This window comes from Pinus tabuliformis, chromosome 7 (genome assembly GCF_031772625.1).
Source record: "Pinus tabuliformis cultivar Carrire ecotype Pingquan chromosome 7, CPIR1, whole genome shotgun sequence".
Lineage (NCBI taxonomy): Eukaryota > Viridiplantae > Streptophyta > Pinopsida > Pinales > Pinaceae > Pinus > Pinus tabuliformis.
In genome coordinates, this window is record NC_142293.1 from 251847493 (window position 1) to 251858682 (window position 11190).

The 11190-nt window shown below is 43.2% G+C and overlaps 1 protein-coding gene across 2 annotated transcripts; it reads right to left on the reverse strand.

Moving 5' to 3' along the window:
* Positions 1 to 609: 609 nt before the first annotated feature.
* Positions 610 to 10560, reverse strand: LOC149246795 (geranylgeranyl pyrophosphate synthase, chloroplastic-like). 2 transcript variants are annotated; one of them, XM_089455757.1, is made up of 2 exons: positions 10541 to 10560; positions 610 to 1438 (listed from the first exon to the last, which is right to left on the reverse strand). In XM_089455757.1, the coding sequence occupies exons 1-2, from the start codon at positions 10558 to 10560 to the stop codon at positions 610 to 612; spliced, it is 849 nt and encodes a 282-aa protein (XP_089311883.1). The 2 variants fall into 2 exon arrangements, with proteins under 2 accessions (XP_089311883.1, XP_089311882.1); XM_089455756.1 differs by lacking the exon at positions 10541 to 10560 and having other exon boundaries at positions 610 to 1725.
* Between the last annotated feature and the right edge of the window lie 630 nt (positions 10561 to 11190).

Here is an 11190-nt window from a genome sequence, read left to right on the forward strand (position 1 = left end):
CCAGCCTTCCTCTCTGCCCTCCAAGATCTTATTTCCTTGTGTTGTTCATTGTGGATGATTAGCCTATTACCAAATGGAAAAACAAGTCTTCAAAACTGCATAATCCTCAAGGATGAATCCTTGACTACATGCAATAGTTTTCTCCATGAGAAAACACACGCAACTGATAGTACACTGTCCTTGAACATTAATCTCAACTGGGTCTTTCTCATAATAGACATGCATGAGTTTCTGATGAGGGAATCTTCAGTTAACTGGAGTAGCACTAGTTGAGTGCATTAATGCATCAACTGATTGTTAACTCACTATTAGTTCCTCAAACAGTTTGGAACTAATTTAACTAGACTTGTAAACTGAGTTAACTAATGAAAACTCAAATATAACTCAATCTTATCTCCTTAATTTAAGGGATAACTCTTGCATGACTTCAGAAAGACTTCTAACTTGAATGTCTCTAACTTGAAGAAATCTAAAGCATCCATCCATATTATTAGAGTCATTGGGACTATGGACGATGCCAGGAGATACAAAGTTATAAATATGGCACCATTTCTGAAGTTTAGCAGACGCTAAACGGATGCATAACACGTAGAGATTCAAGAACGTTTTTCAGTTCTCTCTGAGTGAGATGTAATCTGCAAGACCCAACAAAGGTGCAGCCTTCGTTGGATCGAAACAAGATAGCTCCTCCTTACCTCTCTTCACCAATTCAACAGTAAACTCCTTTGCTTTCTCCAAACCCATCAGCTTCGGATAAGTGGCTTTATCACTAACCAAATCCTTTCCTGCAGTCTTCCCAATTTCTTCTGACGATTTCGTGACATCGAGTATGTCATCTACAACCTGAAACAGAAGCCCCAAGCAACGGGTAAACCTTCGAATTCTCTCAATTTCATCTTCCGAAGCACCACCAATGATCTCCCCACACACAGCCGAATGCTCCAAAAACAAACCAATCTTGTGAATATGAATCCATTCCAGAGTCTCAAGCTCGACAAAAGCATCTCGCTCGCTCGCAAGATCCACAATCTGACCACCCACAATCCCTTGGGAGCCTGTTGCTCTACCCAATTCAGATACCACCCTCAAAATTTGATCACTCCCCACTGTTTTGCTTGTGGACACTGCAATGTGCTCAAACGCAAGTGAATGAAATGCATCCCCTGCAAGAAGAGCAGTGCCTTCCCCGAAGACCTTATGGTTTGTGGGTTTACCTCTGCGCAAATCATCATTGTCCATGCAAGGCAAGTCATCATGAATCAAAGACATTGTGTGGATCATCTCCATTGCACACGCAGTTGGCATGGCCAGCTCCTCGCTCCCTCCCACAAGCTCACAAGCTGCAATGCAAAGAACAGGACGAATCCGTTTTCCTCCTGCCAGAAAAGAATACCTCATGCATTCATATATTTTCTTGGGATGACTCAGTGGGATAGCCCTATCCAGAGCCTCATTCACTGCCAGTGCCTTGGAAAGCATGTACTCCTTGAAATCAAATTCAACGACATCTGTGTTTGATGGTCTAGCTGATGATACGACCAGATGTCTATATGACAAAAGCCCACGAGCAGCCAGATGGTCGCCAATAGAAGTCCCTGATGAGTTTGAAACTCCATGAAAACGTTTTATGGGAATGGAAACTCTCCTCAGATTACATTCTTGAGAAGCAATATTCATAAAATACAGGCCATGGTAGCTAGCTATTGCCACACTGCTGTAAGCCATGAGGTGCTATTATAAATTACTACAACGAAAAACAGAGATTGAAAACAGGTAAGTAGATGCATATGAATTCAAAGAAGTTTGTACTATTGAAAATTTGAACTTTATTAGTGACACGCTCTTGGCCACTGTGCATAACATGTATGAGGTATGAAGAATGATCATATTAGTCAAAGCTTTCCATTACCTAAGACGGGAGGTCAGTTCTCTGTCCAGAAAACAGTGAAGAAGAACTTGGTTGCGTGCATGTTTGGGGGCGCACATGACTTTCATTTAAAGGGTGTTAGTTAATTATAATACAAAATGTTAGGCTATGAAAGGCAAAAGGTAGAAGAGCCAATGAGGAGACAGATCAGGATTGAGAGTGGGTATAACTTATTATAATAATATTATTTTAAATAAGAATAAAATTATTTTAAAAGATGTTTAGGTTCGTGATTACAGTTATTTTTAGTTGGTTAGAGTATTTTTTTATATGTGGGAAAATTTATCATAATTTAGTTGTTAAATCAGCAGTGAAGACAGTTATTTCTAGTTGCTAATCACAAATGCATATTCATCACGGTTATTCAAAGAAAACCACGTCACCTATAATAACCTGCTAGTAGTCCATAAGGGGGCAGGCTTTCACTCCTACCAAATGCCTCTGATGGTCCGTAAGGGCGCATTCTTGAATAACCGGCTGGTGGTCCGTAAGGGGGCAGGCTTGAATAACCAACTGGTGGTCCATAAGGGGGCAGGCTTTCACTCTTACCAAATTCCTTTCATCGCGGTTATTCAAAGAAAACCACGCCATCTAGAACAACCCACTAGTGGTTCGTAAGGGGGTAGGCTTTCACTCCTACCAAATGCCTCTGGTGGTCCGTAAGGGGGTAGGCTTTCACTCCTACCAAATGCCTCTGGTGGTCCGTAAGGGGGCAGGCTTGAATAACCGGCTGGTGGTCCATAAGGGGGAAGGGTTTCACACCTACCAAATGCCTTTCATCATAGTTATTCAAAGAAAACCACGCCACCTAGAATAATCGGTTGGTGGTCCGTAAGGGGGCAGGCTTGAACTCCTACCAAATGCTCTAGTGGTCTATAAGGGGATAGGCTCCATAAGGGGGCAGGCTTGAACTCCTACCAAATGCCTCTAGTGGTCTGTAAGGGGGCAGGCTTGAATAACTGGCTAGTGGTCCGTAAGGGGGCAGGCTTTCACTCCAACCAAATGTGTCACACCCCTACACCTGCGGTAGTCTTTCAACCGCTTATAGCGAGGTGCGACACTACCAATCATTTTCTTTTCACCAATGCTTACGATTGTAGACTATGCCTAACATTCCATACTTAGTCTTATTTTTGTTACCAAGTATTATTAATGTGTTCCTTTATACAAGTGAAAGCCCATAACATTCACATAACAAAATTATACAATAGAAATGCACAACAATATAAAGGGAGGGGCAACTCCTTGCAATATGAGTCTGCCTGAATCAATATGTTATACAATCTTCACTTTTACAAAGCTTTACAAGTTAAATCTTGGGAAACCCCAAATTTACACTTAGCCAATCTTCAACTTCGGCAAACTCAGTTGCCCAGCTCGTCGGCGCCTCTGCACGATCGCTGCACGACTCACCAACCCTTTGTTCACCTTGTCTCATGATCGTGTTGTTTGCCCAATTTGGGCACGCCTCCAAGTAGCCACACATGGGCGCCTCTGCACGAGTCACACCTCCGTTCACAATCTCAACACTTCACCAAAAGTCACACCGTGCACACTTGCACGACGGGCAGGTGCTCACCCGAGTCACCCAAGAACCCATGCCAAGTCATCGCACAAACTGGGTGCCCACACACACCGTGCACACCTTTCTCCAACCGGCGAGCAACCCTGCGCGTGCCCTTCACCCAAAACCAAGATGTGCGTTCACCTCCATGTGGCCCTGCCCAAGAACGGGCGCATCTCCTAAACTGCGCCTCCCTCTTTCTGCGTCCACCTCTTGTTCTGTGCACTTCACATGTTTGAGCGATGGTTGTTCGATGGTGGAATGAGCTCCAACGCTCCTCCAATATATATGAGCGTAGGGTGAGGTCGTAGCTACCCAACCAACCTACCCATGCCCACAAACATCATCACAAATGCCTTCAAACTACATGTCGGCCCTCCCTTCAAACGCCCTCAAGTCAAGTCGGCTTGCCTTCGTGTTATAGACATTTTTGTGCCTTACAGCATTGAGCATGAAATGTCCATAATCTAAGGGATCCAAAGTCCCTAAACAAGTTGTTCCTACCCCTAGAAGAACAAGGCTAACAAACCACAGCAATTCACAGAAGTTCTCCACCAGAAACTGCTCAAAAACAAGTCAATTCAGGATCAATTCAGTGGCTCCACTAGCTGTCTGCGCTGAATGTCAAAGCCAACACTGGCTACCTACACTGCAACGTAGGTAGAAGCACTACCAGGGTGCGTTGAGCGAGAGTTGACAAATGGCAAGTTCATTCGAAGAGGTGTCAAGACCCAGGAAGCTTCCAGAATCTTCCTCAATGACACTTGCCTCAGTGAATTCAACTAGTGATGAGTAAGAGGTTCCCAATCTCCAAGTGGAAGCAAGAACCTCCAAGTGGAATCCATAACTGACAGAGGGAGAGGACACTAGTCAGATCTCAAGCTGACTCATCCTCTCTCCAAACATCTATATATGGATCTCTCCTCCATGAGATCTAGAGGCTGGAATTTTGTTATTGCAAAGAATTGTTGTTGGTTTGAGATTGGAATCATTGGGTGCTTAATGCTTTGAAGGGGGTGAAGATAGGAATTCCATTTGCTGGGAAGGAGATGCTGGATTGGAGCCCTCTGGGTTGTATCTCTTCCTGAACCTTGTTATTCATCAATAAAGCTATCTTGGTTTCTCCTATATACTGGTGTATCTTTGATGTATGATTGCATTAGTATGTTTAGTTTATTTCTAATCCTGAACTAGTTATCAATATGAATCTATGTCTTGTGTAGTGTTCTCTTCTTGTGATCTTGCAGAAACCTCTTGAAGCTAGGAGAGTGAGAAGACAAGTAGCTGGGAACTCTCAAAGAGAAGAGAAACCGGATCGAGGGACAAACGGAAGACACCGGTTAGTCCATCCATCTCTCTTCATTCTTAATTCATAAAGGAAGAATACTAGAATAGCTGTCTCTGTTTGTTTCTAAGGCACTGTCACACCTTAGGTGGATAGGATCGTCCTGCATAGGCATTTTTCCCCACAACAAATTGGCGACCATACTGGGGAGATCTGTTTAGTCATTTTATTTGTGTCTCTATCATTGTTTGTTTCATAGACTCAACAACAACAATCAAACTGCATCTGCTATTCTCAGATGCAAAGTAGGCAGTTGCTGCTTTGATCCAATCACTGGATTTGTCTATGATCTGAACAATGGACTCACAAATGATTTGATGATCCTTTGTGATAGATCTTAGTACTCCCTCAAAGTATCCCTTTGATTGTACCTTGCTTGTTGCTTTGATTTGGCCTGAAACTGTAGATTAAATAGCAATCTGTGACCCAGAACCCAGTGAGAAACTCTCGTTTCTCCTTCAGCGCAGAGCCTGTGAAGAGGTTCTGCATTTCAACGCAGGTCCCGTGAAGGCTACCTGCGCTGAATGTCAAAACCCCTGTGTTGAGGTTGCGCTGATCCAATTAGGCCTTGTGCAGCTGGGGTTCTCTGCTCTGTTTTGCCTTGTTTTGATCTCTGATTTTTGCAGCCTGTAACCAGCATAGGTACCAGTCTGATAACTCCTTTTCTCTGCTTAAATTCCGCCTCCTTTTGTACAAAAAGACTGTGTGTTTTTATGTGTTTGTGGCATCATTTACAGTTTTCCTTTGCAAGAGTTAAATAGTCATCCTGTAGCCCTTGATTCAGATTTACTGATTGTGATATTAGGAGAGAGTTCATTGGCTGATTACAGTTGATTATACATTTACTTTTGCTTTTGGTTTGAGTTTGTCTCTTTTAAGTGTCGAAACAAGTATTCATTTCGGAAATCGTTAAGTGTTGTAATCTCTTCTACCCTCTCTGATTTCAAAAAAAGTAAACTTGTTTGTATTGGTCATTTAAAAGCAAAATTCAAAGTTGTACAAAAAGCTTTCTTTGTAGGCATCAATACTAAGAAAGCGGAAAACAAACACCTGCATTGTGCATTTGCATTTTGATAGTTTGCATGATTGATTTAGGAAAAGTGCATTAGAGTGTGCTGATTGCTCTTTGAGAAAAGATGGTGTCTTTCTTTTCCCTTAGTAGCTAGGATTTTCATAAGTTGAAAAGATATAAAGCTTGCTTATCATCTTTAGACTGCATTTAGGAATTGTATCATACATCTCGTGGTGAACCTCAAAAGGCAAACTTCTAAAAACATCAACCTAAAATAAATTGAATGAACTTAACAACGCTTTGCAACATAACGCACAACATAGAGGTCTAGGCTAGAGACGTGTTCCGGCGTCGTAAAGCCTGGTGATTGTCGATCTCGTTGATGGTGGGTGATTCCTTCTAAGGGACGATAGCGCCAGTACGGATTGTGCTCCCACGTACCGTCGCGTATATATTGGGAGACCCCTATAGGCATAAAACCTTTATTCTTAGGAAGCCGTGTCGGCTGCCCTACTGATCGCAATGCACTGAATACAACATTCAGGAAGATTGACCGCCCGTACCTTAAAAAGTATTCTGCGGTTTTGCGAAAAGTTTGGCACACCCTTTGCCTAGAACTCCAGAGCAGTTCCTTTTGGCCTTTTTCAGACTCTATAACAGAAAAAGTCCATCCGAGCATTTGTCACTTCAGGCTCGTTAAAACATCGAAGGAGACTAGAGTCATCTTTAGCTTTTTCTCGACTCTCTAAAAGTGAAAAAGCAAGTTGTGTCTAAAGCGTCGTTAAAATTTATTTTAAACGGAACAATCACCCTTTATTCCTGCGTTGATCTTTAGGTTGAAAAAATGGAGCACACCAACCAAGGAATTCCCCTTGGTGGAAATCCTAGACCCTTCTCCTCTTGGGGAGATGTTGGTGCGCCCCATATGGCCACATTGTCGCTTCTAGGACTGACAATCGGCCTGCCGGTCTGGCTCTTTTCAACCAATGTCGTTCACAACACCACTATTCCTGAACAGTCGAGTCAACAGTTAGACCAGACCAGAGTTGCTCACCAGCCTTCTACTTCATCCAATTCTTCCTCTCCTCCTTCCTCTTCGCTTGATGGAACTGGTAGAACAAAAAACCAAGTTCCTAAGGAGAAGAAGGAAAAGAAGAAGAAAGAGAAGAAGAAGAAGGAGCCAGAAGCGACTGGGGGCAAACAAGTGTCGTCTGACAAAAATCCACACACAGCACTGACTAGGCCTAAATTGCCATGTGTCATATGCAAGGGAGACCACTTCCACAGAGATTGTCCCTGTATCCCTCAGATACTAAGGGACTGGTCTCCCCGTTTGCACAATTCGGTGGCATCAACCTCTAATAGCCATGCTGACAGCACACCGTCAACTAGTGAAAGTGAAGCCACAAGACAGAGAGGGAAAGCTAGATTTCCCTGCAAACTATGTGAAGGCGATCACGCCATCCACCGTTGTCCCTTCTTAGACGAGGCTAAAAGAGTTTTGGAAGATCGCCCGATCTTACGAGCGCAACTTCCTCCTGGATATCAAAAACTCCTGCCAAGTCCTTCACTAGTTGAGAACCCAGCTGGCCCGCTCAGGTGGTTAGCCGAAGCACCTATCAATGAAGATGAACCGTCTGGATCCATACCTGACGAAAGTCAAAAGGTTGAGGCGAAATTTGACCCGGTTTTGCCTTCAGAGGCTCTATCTTCGAATGATACCATCATAGAGGAGAATAAAGATGACACCGTCCAAATTCTCTTCATCAACACAGACTCCGACGAACAAGGGGGCAATTTTCCCATTCCTTTGTCGCAGGAAGGAACTTCGTCAGAGTCATACCCGACCGTCTATTTGGTCCCACCACCAAGCAACCTAGTTGTCTCGTTCGACTGGAACCAACTAGGCAGACCCCGTTTGCTAGCAAGCATACCATTCAGAATTATCGTTCAAATATACAGAATGGTAATGGTTGGCATTATCATTGATGAGGGGGCATCTGTGAGTATCCTTTCCTCTATTGCTTGGAAAGCGCTTGGTTCACCAGCGCTTTTGCCTGAAATGAGAAATCTATCAGGCTTTGATAAAGGAACCAGTCAACCTTTAGGGATCCTCCCCAATGTGCCCATAACATTGAAAGGGAAGACCCTTCAAATGAACGTGATGGTCGTTCAAGGACCCTTGGATTATAACCTACTCCTTGGATGAGACTATATATATTGCATGGGAGCCATCGTCTCCTCACTCTTTAGAGTAATGTGTTTTCTGCATGAAGGAAGAGTGGTCAAGCTCGTGGACCAACTTTCATTTCCTAGATCACGCATCGCAAATAGTCATGTACCATCCCTAAATGGTCTCTTCACGCAAGAAGTGTCTCAACCCACGGTCCGTCCTCCTGATGAGCGCGAGTAATCCGGGAGGATATGACTGGAACCCAGGGGGCATGTGTCCTGGTCTGCTTCGGCAGGAAAACTTTGGGTATAGGGTAGGTTTCCGCAGGAGAATATGACTAGTCCGTACCCCGTCCGTGAGTGGAAGAGGGGTTGTTCTAGAATAAGATTCTTTTGTCAAAGTTATGTGAGTTGGCGGGCATCGTCGCTCACCTTTGTCTATTTCGGTAGACATCGCCGAGGAAGTGTTTTATTCATGGCCGCGAATGGAGCAATCTTTGGGTAACCTGAAAGAGGTAGGCCTCTCTCAGTAAAACAAATGTTTTGACGGAAATGAAGTAGAGGTAACTTTGAAATCGTACTTTATGCCTGGGGGCATGCAAAACTTTTTGAGTGCAAGCAAGGGGCGGCTATTTATTTTTTTAAATTTTTAGGTCCTCCCTTTAAACCTGTAGGTCTAACCCTTTAAACTCGTAGGATTAGTCGTTTCCGAACTTGCATAACAAAAGGATCCAGAGCAAAGCTTAGTGAGATGAAGCTCCATAAAAAATAGAATCTTGATGAGACACTCTTATCATATGACTGGATTATTCGAGCAGTTTTAGCACACAGTTCATGCTCGTTAAAAAATAAATGCAAGATCCGAGCAGTTTTATCGTATAGTTCATGCTCGTTAAAAAATAAACATAAAATCGAGCAAATGTTTCCACCCGCGTTTAAGCTCGTTAAAAAATGAACTATCCCGGTAAATAACCACAGTGAATGTAATATTATCAGCCATTAAAGCCTTGGTCGTGTTTGCACCGTCACCTCCACTTTTCCATTGGCCGATCGTTCGCCTCCATATGTTTGTTTACCCATTTTGAGGAACAGCTGCGAAGAGTGATTTCACTAGCCATCCTTGTGACACTGCCATGATTGGAAAATTCCAACCTATACCTGGAATCAGCTGCTAACCCGTTTTATCACTTGTTCCTCAAAAGACGAGTCTTCTTTAAGCTCTTTTCATCTGACTCGTAAAATATGAAAAGATTGCCGAGTCCTTGGCCTTCCAGCTTGTTAAAGGGACAGGAAGTGCTATCCCTCCTCTAGATTTTAATCTTTTTGGACCTGAGGGATTATTGCACAAAAAGATCGAGCGCTTGTTTTATTCGGCTCGTTAAAACTATCGAAAACTCATCCCTTCTGTATTGTTTTATACTTTTTCGGACCTAAGGGATTAGATGATGAAAAAGGACTTTTGGAGTTAACTTTATGTATCTTTTCAGACTCTCTAAAAATGAAAAGAACCGAGTTATCTTTGTCGTTAGACTCGTTAAAATCATTAAATAGCGACAAACTTGTCTTTAGACGAGAACGAGTTTCACTATCGCTAGGCTCGTTAAAACATAGCGATGGGCTTGCCCGAAGGGCAGGTTATAGAACAAGCATATGTTATCCTCCTCAAGCTTGACAAAAATAAAGAGGTACTGGTCAGCAATGACTGGGGAAAATTTGGGAGAAAGTCAAGAAAACTTTGATGGTAGCAAGTCGCTCTTGAGCATGACACTTTTCCTCTGTACCACAATCGGGTTGGGTTGTTTCATTCACCGGTCACATCACCATGGTCTCGCCATACCATCCATATTTGGGGTAATGCTACCGATCCATCACATCAGTGTCGCCATATGTTCAAGTGAAGTCATTCAGAAAAGTCAACCGTGTCCCATCCACTGCCGTACATTATCCTTCATCCTTTCATGACCGCCACCCTGAATCATATGTCACAGATCGTTTTCACCTCCATCAAAATCATTAGCTTCGTTCCGTGTCATTGATGTGGGATTCATTAAGGCCCTCCTTTGACGGATCGCTTCTTGTCGACATCAGCTCATTATCCAAGAAGTTGATCTAGGAACAACCCCTTCAGTACTTTGAAGCTTGCATGCCTCAATGGCAAGTTTCTCACTTCCGGCGACAGGTATACATCAATGACCTTCGACCGAAAGATTTTGCGTGGTGTTCGACGCCAAGTCCTTTATTCACACCATGTGAATTGTACTGCAGTACCTTGAGGGTCATTATCATTATCGGTGATTCCTCTCGCTCTTGTTAACAGTTTACCTCATTGACCGGTAATCAAGCGATGTCTTTCCATGTTCGACTTCAGAACATTTCTCACATGGATCGACTTGTACTTAGAGTGAAGATCGAACGAGTTTGAAGACCCCAGATCTAGTTTCATCCATCCAGGCTGCGATATATATTCAGGAAAGATAAAGACATTGACATGTACATCATTGCAGCAGATAATCATCCTACCCAAAGGATGATAATTTCATCAAAATTATCAGTCTACCACCAGACGATTGTCTGTTCTATGTACAGAAAAATGAATTTATAAAGTTGAGCATGGGAATGCCCGCCTCAGCTAGATCATGAAAGCAGTATGAAAAGTAATGTATTGTATTGTATCTTATTACAGGTCTCCTCCCAGCATTGGATGAACTTCGGATCCTCCTGATAAATCATTTCACCCGATAAACGGCCTCATACTTAAGGGGGCAACACTGGCTACCTGCACTACAACATAGGTAGAAGCACTACCAGGGTGCGTTGAGCGAGAGTTGACAAATGGCAAGTTCATTCCAAGAGGTGTCAAGACCCAGGAAGCTTCCAGAATCTTCCTCAATGACACTTGCCTCAGTGAATTCAACTAGTGATGAGTAAGAGGTTCCCAATCTCCAAGTGGAAGCTAGAACCTCCAAGTGGAATCAAGAACTGACAGAGGGAGAGGACACTAGTCAGATCTCAAGCTGACTCATCCCCTCTCCAAACATCTATATATGGATCTCTCCTCCATGAGATCTAGAGGCTGGAATTTTGTTATTGCAAAGAATTATTGTTGGTTTGAGATTAGAATCATTGGGTGCTTAATGCTTTGAAGAGGGTGAAGATAGGAATTCCATTTG

Excerpts from the sequence above, each read along its gene's own strand:
- LOC149246795 (XM_089455756.1), bottom strand. The coding sequence starts at position 1,725 with ATGGCTTACAGCAGTGTGGCAATAGCTAGCTACCATGGCCTGTATTTT.